The 22,660-nt window shown below is 44.8% G+C and overlaps 1 protein-coding gene across 1 annotated transcript in view; it reads right to left on the bottom strand.

The window, feature by feature from the left end:
* Window positions 1–22,660, bottom strand: part of PTPN5 (protein tyrosine phosphatase non-receptor type 5) — a 165,146-nt gene that overhangs the window by 8,331 nt on the left and 134,155 nt on the right. Inside the window, exons 10-12 of the mRNA XM_077453529.1 lie at window positions 16,154–16,264; window positions 8,586–8,746; window positions 1,254–1,367 (exon numbers count right to left, since the gene is read on the bottom strand). Of these exons, the coding sequence (XP_077309655.1) occupies window positions 1,254–1,367; window positions 8,586–8,746; window positions 16,154–16,264 (386 nt within the window). The remainder of the gene's footprint in view (window positions 1–1,253; window positions 1,368–8,585; window positions 8,747–16,153; window positions 16,265–22,660) is intronic.

Here is a 22,660-nt window from a genome sequence, read left to right as displayed (position 1 = left end):
CAAGTGAGGCCTGCAGTTCCTTGGACGTTGTTGTGGGGTCTTTTGTGACCTCTTGGATGAGTCGTCGCTGCGCTCTTGGGGTAATTTTGGGCGGCCGGCCACTCCTGGGAAGGTTCACCACTGTTCCATGTCTTCGCCATTTGTGGATAATGGCTCTCACTGTGGTTCGCTGGATTCCCAAAGCTTTGGAAATGGCTTTATAACCCTTTCCAGACTGATAGATCTCAATTACTTTCTTCCTCAATTGTTCCTGAATTTCTTTGGGTCTCGGCATGATGTGTAGCTTTTAAGGATCTTCTGGTGGACCTTACTGTGTCAAGCAGCTCCTATTTAAGTGATGCCTTGATTGTGAACAGGTGTGGCAATAATCAGGCCTGGGTGTGGCTAGAGAAATTGAACTCAGGTGTGGACAACCACAGTTAGGCCTCTTTCACACTGACGTCCCGTTCAGGCCCGCCTGTCAGTTTTTCAGGCGGACCTGAACGGGTGCTCCATAGAGGTCTATGGAGCGTCGGATGTCAGCGGTGACATGTCCGCTGACATCCGACCCGCTCCGATCCGAAAAAGTGTAACGGAGGAAAAAGCTATTTTTCCATCCGTCTGCGGATCGGATCGGGTGACGACGGGCACTGCGGTCCGTCGTCATCCGATCTCCCATAGGGGAGAGCGGCGCTGTGACAGATCCGTCCCTGCGCAGTGTGCAGAGACGGACCGGTCATCTCCCTGCTCAGCGGGGATCGACGGAGTGATCCCCGCTGAGCAAACGGATATCCACGGGGCGGATCAGAACTGATCCGCCCCGTGTGAAAGGACCCTAATAGTATGTTTTAACAAGGGGGGCAATCACTTTTTCACACAGGGCCATGATGGTTTGGATTTTTTTTTCACCTTTAATAATAAACACCTTCATTTACAAATTGCATTTTGTGTTTACTTGTGTTGTCCTTGACTATTGTTTAAATTGGTTTGATGTTCTGAAACACTTAAGTGTGACAAACATGCAAAGGAACAGGAAATGAGGAAGGGGGCAAACACTTTTTCACACCACTGTATATGAAAAGCTGATATCACAACTTTCTATAACAAATTTTATGAAAATGGGCAAAATGTGAAGGCAAGATTGATACTCTGTGGAGAATAAAGAACAATGGTTACAGTAACCTTTGGAAACAGGTCTCAACATTTCATTTTTATTTTCTAATTAGGCCTAAAGGATCCTTTAAAATGAAATTAGCAGAAGAAGAATATCTTACCTGTCTAACCGTAGCTGGCAGGTGGTCCGCAGAATGTCCACTGCCCCCTCATTCTTAAGCTGCTTACACAGGATTGTGGTAGCGATAAAACAGCCGGTTCTTCCAATCCCTGCACTGCAAGACAGAACATACTTGTTAGCAGATACCGGTCATCTAACTGGACAGTTCTGGCTGTGTTCGACTAGTTTACCACATCTAAGAGGCTAGAATGGAGCCTTTGGTGTGTTATTGATGTAAAGATAAACAGGATTGTCGGGTTGAGTATTAACACAACCAAGTACACTGTATTCAGAGTCCAATTTATTAGATTCACCTACACTATCTGGTGCCAGGTAGGACCCTTATTTTAGTCTAAAGTGTTTTAAACATGGACCCGAGAAGGTACTAGAAATGTTCCTTGGGTAAAGCGCTATTATTATCTAGGGAATCTAGTTCCTCTAGATTTGTTGGTCATACATTCAAGGTGCAGCTTCATGTTTCACTTCATCCAAAGGGGTTGTCATGTTCAGGGGTGAGGCTCGGAGGCCAGTAGCTGCAGCAGCAGAGAGGCTCCCACTGGACAGTCGGATAGCTATACAAGTCACCCTGCTTGATGCAGGCTCACCTGAGGTAATGGGTCTAAGCTCTAATCTGTATTCACCAGAGCTCCTGATAGTGAGCTAACATAGTGGTTGTTAGTGCTAGGTTGCGAGCCAGGAGGTGATCAAGCCAGGATCCAGTGGCAGATAGAGGAGGAAGAGGCAGATTAGGATGATGTGCCTAGCAACAGGCATTTCTGGTAAGTTAAAAAAAAAAAAATTTTTCATTTAATTTTTTCAGATTTTTTTCTAATTTTTAATGTATTTTTTTTTTTAGGGTGGCCCTCCACTTTAAATAGGAGGTTCATTGGAGGTGCAAGGGGTTCAAGGTTCAAAAGAAACAAGACATAAGGCAAGGTTGAGCTGTCCAGCATATCAGGAGGCTCAGGAAGAAGCGACACTGCCAAACATAGAGAGGTCACAGGTTCATATCCAGGTCCAGCCAGTGGTTCATACTGTGCACCCCAACTAATGATCCTTTTATTTACCAGATTTTGACCTTGTCATCTCCTAGATTTTGACCCTCTGATGTACTAAATTCTGACCTTCCACCTACCAAATTCTGACCTGTTAGTTCGATAAATTTTGAGTGATAACCCAGATTCTAACCCCACCATCTGCCAGAATCTGACCCTGTGAATTGCCAGATCCTTACCCTGGCATCCACCAAGTTCTGAACATGTATCTGCCAAATTCTAATCTCGCTATCTTCTATATTCTCACCCCTACTATCTGTATGTCGCAGAAGATCAAGATTCTTAAGACCAGGTAAAGTTTTTCCAGTCTTTAGTCAATTGTAATTCTAGAGATCCTATGCGAAAGGGATCTTGATCATCTGAAGCCTTGCATGGTCTTCTACTGATACAGCCCACCTCTTTAGGGTTGCCCATGATGTGCAATCAGAGATGATTCCCTGAGCAGAACTAGCATTTAGGGCAAAGTGGCAATGTCTGTAAAAAAGGCAAACCCCTGAGATACTCCACCGCTTTTGTCGGTGAAAGATACCTGGTGCTTTTAGGTTTTGGAAAGCATGAGACCTTCTCCAGTTGGAAAGTTGGACAAGAGCTCTGTAAGATGACAGAAGGGATGATGGCCCTGCCTTCTCTAGGTAAAACACCAGCACATCGGGTATTTTGGTGGTACTGTCTGTAAAGAAGTGAGGAATGGAGGGGTACCCCTGAAGAGGTAAGTATCAGGTGGGTGGAGGGAGGTAGCTTTACATAGACATTGTTTCTTGACCCCAAATAGGCAAAGTGACAGTGTGTGTACAAACAGTAAAAAAATTTATAAAAAATGAAAAGCCATAAGGTCTGATCTTAATTCACAAAACTAGGCGTGATGCACTGAAGTGCCATTCATTCTGCACATACCTAGCACATACCTAGCACATACCTAGCACACAGCAATGCATGTGCATTTTATTGTACCACAGTGCAAAGGTGTGAACCATCTGCATGGTGTATTACAATGGGGGGGGGTTTAGTAAAACTGGAGCATGCAAAATCTGGTGCAGGTCTGCATAGAAACCAATCAACTTCCAGGTTTTATTGTCAAAGCTTAATTAAACAAGCTGCCCATGCACAGCTTCACCAGATCCGTAGTGCTCCAGTTTTAGTAAATCTCCCCCAATGTGTTAAAAATAATCACTTCAGCTATGTACAAGCGATGGCCCCTTGGCCCACATCCTCTCTCAGACATATACGCTTCCTGAACACACTTCCAGAGCATCCACATTTACCATGTCTGTCCAGTTGGGAAAGAGATCTTAACTGCTCATTTTCCCCGGCGCAAAGACAGCGCATTGTTACCCTCACTCTCAAGTCCTCGCTATGCACCAGGATTCAGGAGACAAGCTTTAAACTTCTCACCAGGTGGTACTTGACACCATCTAAGCTACATAAGTGCTTCCCCGCTACCTCTGACAGATGCTGGCGATGTGGCGAGGAAGAAGGCACTCTGCTTCATATATTTTGGTCCTGCCCAAGGTTGATGGATTTCTGGAGAGAAGTCAGACGCATTACGCAGAAATTTGCGGAATTCCCGCTCCCGGATGAAGCGGCTTTCTTTCTCCTGCACCTCTCACAGGTCCCCATTAAAAAATACAGAAAGTCCATCCTACGGCATTTACTAAATGCTGCAAAGTCCTGTATCCCGCTTTATTGGAAGAACAGTTCCCCCTCTTCTATTGCTCACTGGGTCAGGAAAGTAGAAGACGTTAAAAAGATGGAGGACTTGATCCTTACGGCACAGGATAAACAGGAGATTTTTAAACAAACCTGGGACGGTTGGAATGTTTTCATATTCTCGCTGGAGGGGCGCCGCCTGCTCTCACCTTAGTGCCAGGGGACGGCCTGCATGGGCCCCCTGGGACGGAGGTCGCCATCGCATCTTTTCCCTCTTTTCTTTCTCTTCCTTTTTTCTTCTGCTCTCTGTATTCCTCTCTCCCCCCCCCCCCCCCTCTCTGTTACTCTTTCTTTTTTGGAAAAAGTGAAAAGTGAGAACGACAGACCCCTACCCCTTTCTGGGGATAGATGGTGCCGGGGGGACTTGGGGTTTATATGATCCCAGACCCTGGCACGATATACGCGCTATATTTCACCTCGTTATGATTGCAATATGACAGTCCTAAAGTCCCAGTTTTTATCTGTATTGAGTTTTGCTTAATTGGATTGCACTTAACTTGTTGTTGTATGTTGTAATACGGGGACGGTCTTCCCCAGTTTGGAGTTGAATAAAATTTATATTTGAAAAAAAAAAATAATCACTTCAGATTCAAACCTGCCTTGTAGTGCATTGCCCATCCATTTAAAATCAATGGGCTGCCTTACCGCTACATATGTTAATGCATGTGTGAAAGCATTCTAAATTCCGACTTAAAGCGTCTTAAAGTAGAGCTCCACCCTAAAGTGGACCTTCCACTCATCGGAACCCCCCCCCCCTCCGGCGCCACAATTGGCACCTTTCAGGGGGGAGGGGGGGTGCAGGTACCTGTACAGTACAGGTATCTGCACCCACTTCCGGCATAGCTATCTGCTGAATCTACGCCCCTTTCCGCAGAATCTACGACCCTTTCCGCAGGTCCCCCGCTGTCTGCTGGGAAACACACGGATCCCAGAGACAGCGGGGACCATCCTTATTGCGCAGCGCGACTCGCACATGCGCAGTAGGGAACCGGGAAATGAAGCCACAAGGCTCCACTTCCTGATTCCCATAGCCAAGATGGCGGCGGCAGCACCCGAGAGACGATCGAGAGATCGGCTTCGGGTGCCGACATCGCGGGCGCGCTGGGCGGGTAAGTGTCCTTATTTTAAAAGTCAGCAGCTGCAGTATTTGTAGCTGCCGGCTTTTAAAAAAAAAAAAAAAAAAATGGCGGAACTCCCACTTTAAAGCGTCTTAAGGTAGAATGAAGTTCATTGCCTGTTGCAACCTAGAATGGTTTCATCTAATTTACGTTTCGGGTGCAGATAACTGATAAGATGATAAGTGACTGTCAAACTTTGTGACAATTGGGGCGAAGCTTATTAGGGCGAATTAATTTATACAAAGTACATAGCTACAGCCATAGATAGAGAATGCTTTATCAAACAGCATAGAACACAAATAGCCAAAAGCAATTTTGTACATACACTATATTACCAAAAGTATTGGAATGCCGTCCTATGACGTACAGGCACGTGAACGTTAATGGCATCCCAGTCTTAGTCCGAAGGATTATATATTGAGATGGCCCACCCTTTGCAGCTATAACAGCTTCAACACTTCTGGGAAGGCTGTCCCCAAGGTTTAGGAGTGTGTCTATGGGAATGTTTGACTATTCTTCCAGAAGTGCAATTGGGAGGTCAGGCACTGATGTTGGACGAGAAGGCCTGGCTTGCAGTCTCCACTCTAATTCATTCAAAAGGTGTTTTATCGGGTTGAGGTCAGGACTCCGTGCAGGTCAGTCAAGTCCCCCCCCCCCCCATTCATCCATGTCTTTATGGACCTTGCTTTGTGCACTGGTCCAAATCATTTGGTGTAGAGGGGATTATGGTGTGGAGGTTGTTTTTCAGGGGTTGGGACTGGCCCCTTAGTTCCAGTGAAGGGAACTCTAAAGGTGTCAGCATACCAAGACATTTTGGACAATTTCATGCTCCCAACCTTGTGGGAACAGTTTGGGGATGGCCCCTTCCTGTTCAAACATGACTGTTCACCAGTGCACAAAGCAAGGTCCATAAAGACATGGATGAGTGAGTTTGGGGTGGAGGAACTTGACTTTCCTGACCTCAACATGACAGAACACCTTTGAGATGAATTAGAGTGGAGACTGCGAACCAGGCCTTCTTGCCCAACATCCGTGCCTGACCTCAGAAATGCCCTTCTGGAAGAATGGTCAAACATTCCCATAGACACACTCCTAAACCTTGTGGATGGCCTTCCCAGAAGAGTTGAAGCTGTTATAGCTGCAAAGGGTGGGCCAACTCAATATTCAACCCTACGGACTAAGACTGGGATGCCATTAAAGTTTGTGTGCGTGTAAAGGCAGGCGCCCCAATACTTTTGGTAATATAGTGTATAAGAGCAATGAATAATATCGTCTATAAGGCTGGGTTCAAACTGCTGCCATGCGGGAACGCTGCGAATCCGCTGCGGGTTCCCGCATCGCATGCCTCCCGGCGGCAGTTCACACTGCCCTATGCGAGCGGCTGGGAGTGTCAGTGAAAAGTTAATGACACCCCCAGATCAGTTTGCATATCGCAGTGCGATCTGCAAACTCGGCCAGGAATCGGATCGCATGGTGTGAACACCCATGCGATCCGATTCTGCTGCGGACCAAAAAAAAGGGTCCTGTGCGAGTTTGGGCCGGATGCGATGCGAATTCAGCCATACTATCTGTATGGCTGAACTCGCATCGCACAAGAGATCGGATGTGATTTGCACTGCAGTGCGGTGCGAATCACATCCGACCTCATCACCGCAGCAGTGTGAACCCAGCCTAACAGTGATGTTTTGGAACCCAGCCTAACAGTGATGTTTTGGAACTACATTTCCCATGATGCTCAACAACACTGCAGAGTGCAGAAGCATCATGGAAAATGTAGTTCCAAAACATCTGGGGTGCCAAGGTCAGCATCACTGATCTATAATCATCTGCAACACGCAATTAAAGCCCAACTCAAGCCAAATGTTTCTGCTTTAGATAAATTGGGGATGAGTTAGAATCCCTGCTGGTTGTTACCCGACACAGAAAGCAATGCAAGGCTTGAGAAAGACTCTAACCCAGGGATATGCAATTAGCGGACCTCCAGCTGTTGCTAAACTACACGTCCCATCATCCCTCTGGGTGTCATGCTTGTGGCTCTAAGAGTCTTGCTATGCCTCATGGGAATTGTAGTTCTGCAACAACTGGAGGTCCGCTAATTGCATATCCCTGCTCTAACCCTTCCCCAAGCCGGTCCAGCACTAAAAAAGTGTTTGCCATCATTCTGCTTTAAATTGAACCCCAGCCTTGCATTCAGTCTTGCTGGCTGAGCACATCCTGGCTGGAGAACCTCCAGTATCATCTAACCTTATCCTCTCCAGCCTGACTGTCCCCGGCCCACCCCTTTCATTCATTGGATACGAGTTATTTCAATCATGCAGGCTCAGCTTCACATGTGGGTTTTACCTAGGGTGGCCTGCATGCAAATGAAACCTGCTTAGGACCTCCTACTCCTCTAGACTGCCATCCATCCATCAGTAACATACCAAATCAGACACGCCCCCTCTCTTCCCTATCTGAGGGGTGTGGCTGTTACTCTGCTCTGCAAGCACTTCAGTGTAAGAGCAGGAAGCTGTATTTTCTTTGAAAGAAAAGGGTATTTTAAGACGTTAAAGCGGTTCTGCACCTAAAAAAAAAAATTAAAAGCCAGCAGCTACTAATATTACAGCTGCTGACTTTTAAAATAAGGACACTTACCCGCCCAGCGCGCCCGCGATGTCGGCACCCGAAGCCGATCTCTCGATCGTCTCTCGGGTGCTGCCGCCGCCATCTTGGGTATGGGAATCAGGAAGTGGAGCCTTTCGGCTTCATTTCCCGGTTCCCTACTGCGCATGCGCGAGTCGCGCTGCGCAATAAGGATGGACCCGCTGCCTCTGGGATCTGTGTGTTTCCCAGCAGGCAGCGGGGGACCTTCGGAAAGGGGTGTAGATTCTGCGGAAAGGGGCATACCTTCTGCAGAATCTACGCCGGAAGTGGGTGCAGATACCTGTACTGTACAGGTACCTGCACCCCCTCCCCCCTGAAAGGTGCCAATTGTGGCGCCGGAGGGGGGGAGGATTCCAATGAGCGGAAGGTCCACTTTAGGGTGGACCTCCGCTTTAAAGACCAAAGTCACCAAAGATGAAGTTGTCCTTTAAACCATGTGAATAAAACCTGTTGTTAGCAGCTAGAGCTATCCCGCTACCCCGCTAGCTAGAGCTATCCCGGAAGTGGGTGCAGATACCTGTACTGTACAGGTACCTGCACCCCCCTCCCCCCTGAAAGGTGCCAGTTGTGGCGCCGGATGGGGGGAGGGTTCCAATGAGCGGAAGTTCCACTTTAGGGTGGACCTCCGCTTTAAACTTCAACTGGGCTTTTTGGTGACGGAAAAAAAGGACACATGCACACCAAATTCTGCCAGGGGAGTTGATCCAAAAAAGGGAAAAATAAGATTCACCTAGTCAAGTCCAGAAAAAAAAAAAAGAAGTGACTTCAGTAACCTGGATCAAAATATCCGCTTCAAAAACCTTTGCCTACCTGCAGTGTACAATGACGGGTCCGACATCCCAGTCCGCCTTCTGCCTGGCCTCCTCCACATCCTGCACCAGTTTCAAGAGAGGAGGAGCCTGATCCGGCGTCTTCTGATCCGGCCACGAGGTGTACCAGAATTGCTTCAGGGTCCGTTCTTCCTCGCCACTCTAGGCCAATTGGAAGTAATAAAGCTGTTACTTTTTTGGTAAAGGGCATCCCAAAAACAGCATATGTGGCTTTACATCTGTTGTAACAATATTTCCATTTCTTTACACACGTTCATTTTCTTTTTTAGAGGTGTTTAGGGGAGCAGGGCCTTATAAAACGCTGGGTACCACATCCATAAAGTAACATGACAGAAAAAAATAATACCAAAAGGGAACTTTTTGGCCCCTTTCACACGGACGGATAGAATGGTGCTTTCAGCTGCAGATTTTCTAGTTTTCTACCGCAGCTAAAAAGCACACAATGCTTTCCTATGGCCCCATTCACACACAGCGTTTAGCTGCGATTTCAATACATGCGGTTTGGTGCGAATAGAAAAAATAGAATTGAATGCGTCCAGGTGCGATGTAGCGCAGCTATACGCATATAACCGCAGGTACTCGCAGTCTTTTGTGTCAACTGCGGATAGCAGCGTGAGAAGGGATTCAAGGGACCAAAAAAATAAATAAAAAAAGGGTTGCTATGGGAATGACTATATTAGATAACTGCAGCTGAACGCAACTGCACAGAAACGCACATAAACGCAGGTAATTGCACTGTACAAATGCAGCTGATCGCTGTGCATGGAGTCTTGAATTTCACAGAAAAAAATAAACATGCTAAACTGCGGCAGAATAGCAGTCCGTGTGAAAGGGACCTTAAGGTTCCCCAAAAGGTAGTTATGTGAAAACAGAACTTTTACTTACATAGTAATTAAAATCTACATACAAATGATAAGATCAGCCAACTGTTGGTATTGCATTGTTATATTCAGATAAGAAGAAAGACCTCATTCGGGAGAATACTCAAACCCCTAGCAGTATTGTAATAGCTTGTAAAACCTGAACCATATAAAACAAGAAAAAATATTCAAACGTGTATATGTATATGTACAGTTTGTATAACTTTTGCTCCGGTATTCTGACTGATAAGTAAAGCTTTGCTGATCTCCTTGTAGCCTTCACTTTTTTTGTTTAATGAGGAATTACACTCATCTGTAGTTGAATTCTTGTAAATTGGGATTTTGTTGTCTAATATTTAGCTTTGCTCCTGAGCCCTTGTACACACGGTCGGACATTCCGACGGCAAATGTCTGATCGGACCGTGTTGTCGGATAATCCGACCGTGTGTGGGCTCCATCAGACTGTTTCCGTCGGAATATCAAACCAACAAAGTTTTAGAGCAGGGCTGTAAAATTTTCCCACAACATGATCTGATCGAACTTTGTCCGATCGTGTGTAGAGAATTCCGATCGGACAAAGTGCCACACATGCTCAGATCAAATTCCTACATCAAAGCTATTGGCTACTAGCCTGAACGTAGTCCCATCGTAATGAAATAACGTCATCACGTTCTGAACGATCGGATTTTCTGACAACTTTGTCCGACTGTGTGTATGCAACAGTTTCGGACAAAATCCGTCGGACAAAATCCAACGGATTTGGTTGTCAGAATGTCCGACCGCGTGTACAAGGGCTAAGACTTTCATTGGGGTGTATTCATTTTTGCTACATGGTCTTGAATTAATGTGTTAGGAAAAAAACTTTTTTGTTTGTGCAAATTAACAAATCTTGGTTGCAATCAATGGCCCGCATTTGTGGGAGTTTTTTGCAGTATAGTGTCCCATAGGAAATGTTGATTCAGAAAGGAAGAAAGGAAAGTAAAGGTTTCCTGACAAATCTGTTGGGGTGTACTCATTTATGTTGAGCACTGTATATATATATATATATATGTGTGTGTGTGTGTGTGTGTGGTATATATTCATATAAATGCTTGAGCAGTTTTTCTTATTTACTGTACATGGTTCAGGTCTTACATGCAATTACAATACTGCTAGGGGTGTGAGTACTCTCCTGAATGGGGTCTTTCCTTTTCCCAATGGATGTTAAATGTCATTTGAACCTGCAGTTAACATCTGTGGTTCTTGTCCCTTTAGCCCTTGTACACACGGTCGGACATTCCTACAACCAAATCCGTCGGATTTTGTCTGTCGGATTTTGCCCGACGCATTTTGTCCAAAACTGTTGCATACACACGGTCGGACAAAGTTGTCGGAAAATCCGATCGTTCAGAACGTGATGACGTTATTTCGTTACGACGGGACTACATTCAGGCTAGTAGCCAATAGCTTTGGTGTAGAAATTTGATCTAAGCATGCGTGGCACTTTGTCCGATCGGAATTCTCTACACATGATCGGAGTATGTCCGATCGGAGCATTTTGTCGGAAAATTTTACCAACAAGTTGGAAAACTTGGTCTGTCGGAAACAGTCCAATGGAGACCACACACAGTCGGAATATCCGACAAAACGGTCCGATCGGACACATTCCGTCGGAATCTCCGACTGTGTGTACAAGGGCTTAGACTATACTAGGTAGAAGAATTAGACTGCATTCCCTCTCACTCCCTGTTTACCAAACCAATGAGGAAATCTAATGGATATGAGCTAGCGCTGAAGGTTGAGAATTTATCAATCTGTATAGAGAGGTGGTCTTACTTTGAGGAAGTCAAGCTGCAGTATAGGTGTGATGTATAGAGACCTATTTTAAGTCTAATGCCCCGTACACGCGATCTGACTTTCCGACAACAAAACCGTGGATTTTTGTTCGAAGGATGTTGGCTCCAACTTGTCTTGCATACACACGGTCACACAAATGTTGGCTAACAATTACGAACGTGGGAACCTAGTGACGTACAAGACGTACGATGAACAGAGAAAAAGGAAGTTCAATAGACAGTGTGGCTCCTTCTGCTTGATTCCGAGCATGCATGAACTTTTGAGCGTCGGACTTGTGTACACACGATCGAAAAATTCTGACAACAACATTTGTTGGCGGAAAATTTGAGAACCTGCTGGGACAACATTCCTTAGTGGAAAGTTCGACAACAAATTTTCGCTGGAGCATACACACGGCCGGACTTTCAGCCAACAAGCTCACATCCAACATTTGCTGTTGGAAAATCCGATCGTGTGTATGGGACATTAAGCTGCTACCCCTCTGGTCACAGTAAGTGCACCATATAACAGATAATATATTTTTAAGTATAGGGCTAGGAATGGCTAGTAAGAATGTTTAGGTATAAATTATGATTAGAATAAAGTATTAAGAATATCCAATGGATTTCCGAGAAAAAGGCTTCCCCTTTCTTTAATGCTTAAAAATGATGGAGTGTTGTTAAAACTGGATGGTGTTCATTAGACTGTGGGGACAGTATACCTCATGCAGAAGGGTATTGCAGCCATATTCAGTCATCCCTTCTCCACAAGGCTGACGCCTCAGTTTCATTTAGCCCCAGAACAGATCTATTAAACACCATACAGTTTTAATTATGCTCCAAAGATTTTAAGCGCTAAAGAATCCCTAAAACTAGATGTTTAATAGATAGCCTATTTCGGATGCTGACAGTGAGGTGTCAGCATATCCGTGTGGAGAAGATGAAGATGGTGGCAAGTATGGCTGCCATCCTCTTCTCCATGAGGATATGCTGACACCTCAGTCTATGAAACAGCATACCGTACGCCGATCCCCCGCAGTTCTGAGCCTCTGGGCGGCCGCCATTATCGGCCGTTCTCAGCGGCTTTGGGCCGTCTTCGGCCGTTCTCGGCGGCTTAGGGCCGCCTTAGGCCGTTCTCGGCAGCTTTCGCCCGCCTTCGGCTCTTCTCGCGTCTTCCGTCCGCCTTCGGCCGCTTTCGGCTGCCGAGAACGGCCGAAGGCGGCCGAATGCTGCCGAGAAGAGCCGCAGGCGGCCGAAAGCTACCGAGAACGGCCTAAGGCGGCCCTAAGCCGCCGAGATCGGCCGAAGACGGCCCAAAGCCGCTGAGAACGGCCGATAATGGCGGCCGCCCAGAGGCTCAGAACTGCGGGGGATCGGCGTACGGTATGCTGTTTCATAGACTGAGGTGTCAGCATATCCTCATGGAGAAGAGGATGGCAGCCATACTTGCCACCATCTTCATCTTCATGCGCCGCTGAGATACACATCCGGCTCTGTATTTCGGCGGCTGCATTTTTAAAAAATAAAAAAGAGACCATTTAAATAGACAAGGCTGCAATGGTGGACAAGGCTGCATAAGGCTGCAATGGTGGACAAGGCTGCATAAGGCTGCAATGGTGGACAAGGCTGCATAAGGCTGCAATGGTGGACAAGGCTGCATAAGGCTGCAATGGTGGACAAGGCTGCATAAGGCTGCAATGGTGGACAAGGCTGCATAAGGCTGCAATGGTGGACAAGGCTGCATAAGGCTGCAATGGTGGACAAGGCTGCATAAGGCTGCATTGGTGGACAAGGCTGCATAACGCTGCATGACAAGGCTGCAATGGTGGACAAGGCTGCATAAGGCTGCAATGGTGAACAAGGCTGCATAAGGCTGCAATGGTGGACAAGGTTGCATAACGCTGCATGACAAGGCTACAATGGTGGACAAGGCTGCAGATGACACTGATGGGCATATAAATGTAAGATTTTTTTTTCCTTTAAACTTCCCTCCTAAAAGTTTTTTCCCTTAAAATTCCCTCGTAAACTTGGAGTGCGTGTTATACGCCGGCGCGTGTTATACGCCGATAAATACGGTAGTTTAATTACACTCCATAGATTTTAAGACCTGAAGAAGGGGTAGGCTTTTTTTCCCCAAAACACACTGGTATTCTTAATAACCACATTATGCAGATCACTGAGCCATGTGACTATACTTACTAGTTGCTCTCTATCAAGAAACCAAATGCCATCAAGAAAAATACCATATACTTTCAGTTATATGTTGTGGAAGAAAGTCCTCAGCAACTTAGCGCTTACATGGGGTTTTCTATCTTTTCTTCTAGTGGCCTAACTGACCAGTGGGGGAGTAAAGGGAAGATGCGTATTGCCGTGTACTCAGGATCGGATTATCCGGCAGACTTGGTCAAGAGGATAATCCACCCGTGTGTGGGCTCCGGTGGACTTTTTGTTCCCAAAAGTCCGGCGGACTTAGAAAGAAGTCTTGACTCAAAATTGTTCGAAGGACTCGACAGGCCGGACTTTTGAAATGAACGGACTTGCCCACACACGGATTAAAGCCGTTCATTTTGAACGTGACTCCAGGTAGCCGGGACTAGCGAAGGAAGTCAATGTCGCCGCCTCCATCTGCGAGACTGAGACCTCGCAAGCCCCGTTGCCTGGTATGGATTTAAAGGGGAACCCCTACGCCAAAAAAACGGCATGGGGGTCCCCCCAAAGTCCATAGCAGACCCTTATCTGAGCACGCAGCCCGGCCGGTCAGGAAAGGGGGTGGGGACGAGCGAGCACCCCCCCTCCTGAGCCGTACCAGGCAGTGTGCCCTCAATATGAGGGGGGTGCTTTGGGGAAGGGGGGGCCCTGCGGCCCCCCAGCCCAAAGCACCTTGTCCCCATGTTGATGAGGACAAGGGCGTCTTCCCGACAACCCTGGCTGTTGGTTGTCGGGGTCTGTGGGCGGGAGGGCTTATCGGAATCCGGGAGCCGCCTTTAATAAGGGGGCCCCCCAGATCCCGGCCCCCCACCCTATGTGAATGAGTATGGGGTACGATGTACCCCTACCCATTCACCTGGGGAAAAAAAGTGTTAATAAAAAAACACAACACAGGTTTTTAAAATACTTTATTAGACAGCTCCGGGGGTCTTCTTCAGTCTTCAGGGGTCTTCTCACCGGACTCCTCCGCTATCTTCTGCTCTTTTACCGCTAGCTCTTTTACCGCTAGCTCTTTTACTAGTGGAGGAGCCCGGCTTTCTTCTTTGTCACCGCCGCCGTCCGGGGGTCTTCTTCCAACTTTGGGGGTCTTCTTCCGCTCTTTGGTTCTTCTTGCCGGGCCTCCGCTATCTTCTTGCAGCTCTTTTACTAGCGTTGGTCTGGTCTTGTCGCCGCCCTTTTCTGCCTTCTTCTTCTTCTTCCTTCCGATGTTGACATGACGCTCTCATCGGCCGTTAATTGCAGGGACACGTTGTGCAGCGACTTATATAGGCATTATGATGTCACAGTCACAGCATTCTCAGGGACTGTGACATCATAAGGGGCAGGGCCACCATGTGACCCCGCCCTTATGCCTATATAAGTCGCCGCACAACACACGTCCCTGCCATTAATGGCCAGAGAGAGCATCGTGTCAACATCGGAAGGAAGAAAAAGAAGAAAGCAGAAGGCAGAAGGAGGCGGCGACAGCGACAAGATCGGGCCAACGCTAGTAAAAGACCTTCAAGAAGATAACGGAGGCTCAGCAAGATGAACCGAAGAGCGGGACAAGACCCCCGAAGTCAGATGAAGACCCCCGAAGTTGGAAGAAGACCCCCGGATGGCGGCGGAGACGAAGGAGAAAGCCGGGCTCCTCCGCTAGTAAAAGAGCTAGCGGTAAAAGAGTAGAAGATATCGGAGGAGTCCGGCGAGAAGACCCCCGAAGACAGAAGAAGACCCCCGGAGCTGTCTAATAAAGTATTTTAAAAACCTGTGTTGTTTTTTATTAACACTTTTTTTCCCCAGATGAATGGGTAGGGGTACATCATACCCCATACTCATTCACATAGGGTGGGGGGTCGGGATCTAGGGGCCCCCTTATTAGAGGGGGCTCCCAGATTCTGATAAGCCCCCCGCCCACAGACCCCAACAACCAACGGCCAGGGTTGTCGGGAAAAGGCCCTTGTCCTCATCAATATGGGGACAAGGTCCCCCCTTCCCCAAAGAACCCCCCCATGTTGAGGGTACGCAGCCTGGTATGGCTCAGGGGGGGGCGCTCGCTCGTCCCCACCCCCTTTCCTGATCCGCCGGGCTGCGTGCTCGGATAAGGGTTTGCTATGGACTTTGGCTTAGGTGTTCCCCTTTAAATCCATACCAGGCGACGGGGCTTGCGAGGTGTCAATCTCGCCGATGGAGGTGGCGACATTGACTTCCTTCGCTAGTCCCGGCTACCCGGAGTCATGGTCAAAATGAACGGACTTTACTTTGTATGTGGGCAAGTCCGTTCGTTTCAAAAGTCTGGCGGACCTCCGCCAAAAGTCCGGTCGTGTGTGGGCGTGTTGTGGGCAAGTCCGCTCGTTCGGAAAGTCCGGCGGGTTGTCCGCCGGATAGTCTTTATCGTGTGTACGCAGGATGAAGGTGGCTGGTAAGGACACCATAAAGGTAAACCTGTTTCTTTGGCTTACCAAACTTGGAACAGTGATATTTCTAACGACTAGTGGAAAGAAAGGAGAAGAAAGAAGAAGAATAAGGAGGAAGAAAAAAGAAGAAGGAGGAGGAAGAAAAAGAAGAAAAAAGAGAAAAGAAAGAAGAAGAAACATTGGTTTATCCAATCATATGTTCTTCTTTTCTTTCACCTAGCTTTGTATATCTTTTCTGTTGTGTTAGTACAATCCATTAATTTTCCTCACCTTTAAAGTCATGATTCTTAGCACATAGTCATCATCTGGAATGATGTCGTTCACCGTGACTTCTATTCCTTCATATGTTGCCTGTTTCTCTGGCCAGTATTCTGTACATTTCTAAAGAAGATGGCACAAAATAGAAGACAATAGGTCAGCAGCCATATTGTTTTGAAGCTGGAATATAGAAGTTGGTTAACAAGACTCTAGGAAGCAATTTTAGCTACTCGGTTAATTTACTTCTCGTTCCCTTCTGAAAGCAAAGCTAAGCTAAATCTGAAGACATCGCACTACTGGGCAGAGGATTATATAACTAACTCATAGACCATCCAGGCTAGTTAAAATACTCTAGGCCTGACTAGACAAAATTAAATCCTTGTGTGTATTTTTGCCAGCCAAAATTTGTACCTTTGGGAGACTACAAAATATGGGAGCAAAGGAGAATATGGAGGTCCTGATTCCACTATATAGAGCATTAGACCCCATTGAGAATACTGTGTCAAGTTTCGGAGACATACCTTACAAAGAGATATTGATAAGATATATGGGAACCAGAAACAAGCAACAAAAATAATGCAAGGTCAGAGTGATAAAACATATATGGAGAGACCTTTAATTACGTTTTCCTATAATGAATTCCACCACCAACTGAGTGCAGAAAGACTTTTTCTATAATATTGAAGATGTTTTGTAGGTTTTAAAAAGTCACTTCAGTTCTGAAGTGGCTTGAAGAAGCTATGAAATGTCTTCAACATTACAGAACATGTCCAGTTGAATAAATTTAACATTTGAGGTTGGAGAGTTCACCATGTACACCACCTCCATAAGATTCAGAAATATTAACAGGGCCAAAATTTGAAAATGTAAAAATTGATATTAGAAAAATCTATCATTTTTATTAAACAAATGTAAAAAAAAAAATGGGAAAAAAACAATTAAGCCGCGTACACACGGGCGGACTGTCTGGCCAACTAAGTCCGTCAGACAATCCGACAGACAGTCCGTCCTACTTTCGAATGAACGGACTTGACCACACACGATGAGCAGACAGTCCGTTGAAAGCTTGCGCGATGACGTGTACAGCACGTACGACGGGACTAGAAATCGGAAGTCCAATACACAGCAATGCAACCTTTCGCCGTGTAAATCCTTTCTGAGCATGCGCCATACTTAGTCCGTCCAACTTGCCTACTCACGAGCGGACTGTCCGCTGAAACCAAAGTTGGACGGACTGTATTACGGAAATTCCGAAAAACTTAGTCCGCCAGACTGTCCGCTGAAAAAGTCCGCTGAAGCCCACACACGAGCGGACTGTCCGCTGAAATGTGTTTCAGCGGACTAAGTTGGACAGACAGTCCGCCCGTGTGTACGCGGCCTTAGTATAAATAAGAGCACAATGGAGCTCAACATTCAACTGGACATATTACAGAACATGTCCAGTTGAATAAATTTAACATTTGAGGTTGGAGAGTTCACCATGTACACCACCTCTTTAAGATTCAGAAATATTAACAGGGCCAAAATTTGAACATTTAAAAATTGATATTAGAAAAATCATTTTTATTAAACAAATGTAAAAAAAAAAACGGAAAAAAACAATTAGTATAAATAAGAGCACAATGGAGCTCAGTGGTCACTATACAAAAGAATAGGTGCCTCTACATGTTTCACCACAATTGTGGCTTCTTCTGGAGCTTTTGTAGGACCTTATTACATTACCACCCTTTAAGAAGGTCACGGTTCCAAGGAATCCTCAGAGCCTGTCAAGAGCTCTAATGACGTATCTGTGTGCCGAAAATGACCCTGCATTCACACCCTGTTATATCGGAAAAATTTGGCAAATGAATGGACTGACACAGATATCCTCCCCCAAGACGCACACTTCATATGCTAGCAACAAACTTCAGAAAAATGCCACCTGAACAATTCCTTTTCCAAGAGTGCCAATAATATTCCTTTATTTGGTATCAATATGATACCTATGGGCCAGGGAGGGTCAAAACAGCTGCTCTGTCCCACAGGGAATAACCCTTTTAAATTGATTTCATGAACATACAGGTGTCAGGGTAGTGGCCGCCTATCCTGACACCTGTATGTTCATAAAATCAATTTAAAAGGAAAAGGGCTCTGAGGAGTCCTTGGAACTTTGACCTTCTTAAAGGGTGGAAATGTAATAAGGTCCTACAAAAGCTCCAGAAGAAGCACGATTATGGTGAAACATTTAGAGGCACCTATTCTTTTGTATAGTGACTACTGAGCTCCATTGTACTCTTTTTTTTTTTTTTATACTAACTGTTTTCTTCTTCTTTTTTTTTTATATTTGTTTAATAAAAAATTATATATTTTCTAATATCAATTTTTATTGATTGTCTGCACCTATAAACTCCAATTTTGTCCCTTGTTAATATGTCCAGTTGAATGTCACTATCTGCACTTTTACTTCTTTTTGAGCATATGTGGAAGCTTGTGAGTAAAAGGAGGATCCATAGGAGCTCTAACTTCTCTGGCTAATATTTGAATTTGGTGAAGAGTGTGGGAAAACATGGTTTGCGTAAACCTATAAATCAAATGCCGTTTATGACTTCTCTTTAATAAGAGAGTCATTTGAGTTTGTTAAGCCTGCATTTGTGACCATCTGGAGGTGGTGAACCTGCTTGGTGTGAGAACACAGTTCAAGACTTTGATGGTGGAACACTTTGAGTACTTTTTCTTGTACAGTGTGGACTTTTCTCACCATTATTTGGAACTTTCTGTTTTTTTTCTTTACTTATTTATTTGATTTTTTTGTTAATGATATGTTTTTAGCGCAACACAATTGGTACACAGTGTGACTTAGCACTATTAAATGACTTGAATAAATGAGAACCTTCACAGACAACTGGGATAATACCTTCCTCACTATAAGATCTCGGCTGACCCCTCTTTATGCTACGTATGCGCACCTCGGCCCTATTCATTTTTATGGTTACGTTCTACTCATGGGAGCCTTGAGCAGTTTCTTTATAGTTTGACTTACCTATAAGAATAGGGCTGTTGTCAGTATATATAGGAGCCAGCTGGGACCTTGTTGGAAGACATATTGGTGGATCAAGGAGGACGGTAAGTATTCTGTCAGGTTCTACACTCAAGGGGTTGGAGGAATTAATTAAAAGCCTTGTACACACGGTCGGAGAATCCGTCGGAATGTGTCCTATCGGACCGTGTTGTCGGATAATCCGACTGTGTGTGGTATGCATCGGACTGATTCCGTCGGAATATCCGTCGGACCCAATTTTCCAACTTGTTGGAAATATTTCCCGACCAACTGGTTCGATCGGACATACTCCGATCATGTATAAATATCTCAGTACAGCGCAAATACAAAAAAATCTCTTTAAAGTGCAATAATAAATGCATAAATAAAAGTCCAAATTGTGAATGATAAATAAATAGTGATCAAGAAAGATCAAAAAGAGTCCACTTGTGCAGTGTATCTTCAATCTATATATCCAGTTACGATGTGATCCCTTCACCAATGAAATAGTTGGACTCTCACCTCATCAAATGGACCCCTGATAAATCAGATAGGTCAAAAACGCATGTTCCCATCAAGGGTGAAGTGTAAGGCTACAGCAGACCAAACGGAAGCATTTCCAGATAGAATCTCCTCAATATCGTCAAGTCAGGATGATGTCATATATGGAAAAGAACAAGCAAATCTAGTGCTCTCCGTTTGATAACAGTTTATTAAAACAGATATATAAAAACAAATTTCCACTCACATTTCTAAGCACTGATCTCCAGTGCTGAGTGCAAAGCAGGAAATAACATGCATGGATCAGTGTGTCAGCTGACGGATGACGTCACGACGCGAGTCACGTGGTCCGTACGCGTTGCGTCCCAGGGAGTGGGCGGGACTTCATCAGCGGTGACGGAATAACGTCGGACGGCCGCTTTATACCAACACACTAAATTTAAACCAATAAACAGCGGAGTTATGCGCAAGGCAAGTGCCGCTACTAGCGTGACACCGGAACACACATCTGCGCTCACTCCATACACAGGGGGAAAGGAGAGGGCATACAAAAAACTCCATAAGCGCTACAGAAAACTAAAACAAAATTAAAATCAACACCAGAGAGAAGCGCACGCCAAGTCTGCTGATTGGCAACAAGATATCATCCACTGATTATTCTCGCATGAAACATGCAGAGAAACAAACGGAACATAGCCCAAAAAGACAGTACAAAGCCTTAAACGAATCTCCCGGTGGGTCACATGACCAATAATAAGAACAAACGAATATACCCGCAAATGCCGCTGACGTCATCAGAAAGCAACACTGATCCACACATGGAAAATAAACAAACAAGTATACATAAAATAAAACACATACATTACAGATAAGGGAGGAATCAAAAGATATATATAAAAATATATATAAAAATATATAAAAAAAATATAAAAATAAATAAATATAAAAATAAAAATAAAAATGGGAACATGCGTTTTTGACCTATCTGATTTATCAGGGGTCCATTTGATGAGGTGAGAGTCCAACTATTTCATTGGTGAAGGGATCACATCGTAACTGGATATATAGATTGAAGATACACTGCACAAGTGGACTCTTTTTGATCTTTCTTGATCACTATTTATTTATCATTCACAATTTGGACTTTTATTTATGCATTTATTATTGCACTTTAAAGAGATTTTTTTGTATTTGCGCTGTACTGAGATATTTATATTTTGAAATGTGGGATTTGGTAATTTGACCTACAGTATTCTAGCTGCATCTTTTTTTATTTATACATTTTTTCACTGTTTTTTAGCGCTGGTTGACTTTTTCACTAAAATTCTTTGCACCAATTTACTACAACTTCAGCAGCTAATATGGATGTATTTCAATATTTGGAAAATAGAGAGGTGAAATTAAGTGATATTTTTTCACGTACCCCTATTTCTGAACAAACCCCGGATGTGGTTTTGGCCTTTAGAAAGCTTGGTCATGTTTTTGAGAAAAAGGTTAAAGCTTGGTGGGATATTGTTTCTTTTCAGCAATATATTTTAGCTAGATTAATACCACGCCGTCTAAGATGGGACGTTCCTCCTAACGATGGACTCCTGGATAGGGATTCCATGTTGGAATGGGAAAACTTTTTTCTTAACAAAGGTCTAGAATTAATGGAGTTTTTGTTGAAACGTAAACAAAGAAAAATGACCATTCTAGATAGTCAGATCAATGAGATTAAACATTCCATTGAATCATTTAAGGATACTCCTGATTTCATGAGACTCTCTGTTGAACTAAAGGACAAGATGGCAAAGTGGGACTTTGAGGTCCAAAATAAGAAAAAGAAAAAGTTCATAAGAGACTCAGATGATTTCAATGGGGGCAATGTCTTTAAATGGCAAAAAATGAACCAAACCGAGGGGGATATTCACCATGATACTCCTATTGAGGTTGATGCTGTGGCCCCTATACCCCCACCTGGTTCTATAGGCACCTTTTTTCCGGAAAATCTGGTGCCAGATCCCTGTAATACTAGGAGTGGTGCTCCGAGGGGAGGTACACATAGCAGGGGACACCGTAATAATTACGGAAAGAAAAGAGGTAGAGGTACTGGTAACCACGACAGGAATTCTGATTCCAGGGTAGGCCCTGTTAATGAATCTCAGTACTATTATGGTTACCATTCCCCTAGCAGACAGGGTGGATATCAGTCTGATTATGGTTCCCATCAGAGGGTGCCTTATGGTGGTCAACCTAGATACACTTTACCTGTGTCTAATAGGTATGCACCATTACAATATGGAGGAGCTGGTGAGGGAGGGGATTTTTTGGGTGCACAGAGTGGACCCGGAAGGGGCCCTTATGTGCAGCCCCCCATTCACCAACCCATCCATCCACCATTTGCACCTCCACCTATCCATCAGCAGTGGTGGAGACAGCAATCGTACGGAACCCCCCAGTCGGGCAATCAGGTCCGAAAAAGAAAAGAGAGAGAGGAAGGAGAGGGGGCAGGAGAATTCAAAAAACAAAAACCCCAATAGGGGCAGGCATATATAACCTAAGTGGATGTCCATTAAGCGATAATGAGCTAAAAGTTTTAGATAGGGGTCTAAAATTCGCTCCGGTAAGGAATTTTAGCAAATTCCATACATATGTCAACATCCAAAAGTTTGTTAGGAATTTGAACATGAAAAAATATTTTTTATCCAACCCTGTTAGACAGGTGAAAGCATTAGAAGATCATCATTCAAATCTCCGTAATAAATCTACGTTTAACCCTTTAAACACAGATAACAAGTTTTTGGAGGTTTTTAAGAATGTTGTTATAAATGATCTGGATAATCTTAAATTACGCAAAGTAAAGGACCCCCAGTTTATTAAATTGGGAATGGAATCCCTTAGGAGCAGGGATGACATAGTCATACGCCCCGCGGATAAAGGGGGGGGATTGGTGATTTTAAATAGAACTAGTTATATGTCCGAAATGAACAAACTTGTCAGTGATACTGACACATATCATA

Source organism: Lithobates pipiens, unplaced genomic scaffold (assembly GCF_037356315.1).
Source record: "Lithobates pipiens isolate NorthernLeopardFrog02 unplaced genomic scaffold, aLitPip1_a1.2 Scaffold_24, whole genome shotgun sequence".
Classification (NCBI taxonomy): domain Eukaryota; kingdom Metazoa; phylum Chordata; class Amphibia; order Anura; family Ranidae; genus Lithobates; species Lithobates pipiens.
Note: the sequence above shows the minus strand (reverse complement) of the source record. Positions and strands in the feature narration are given on the sequence as shown.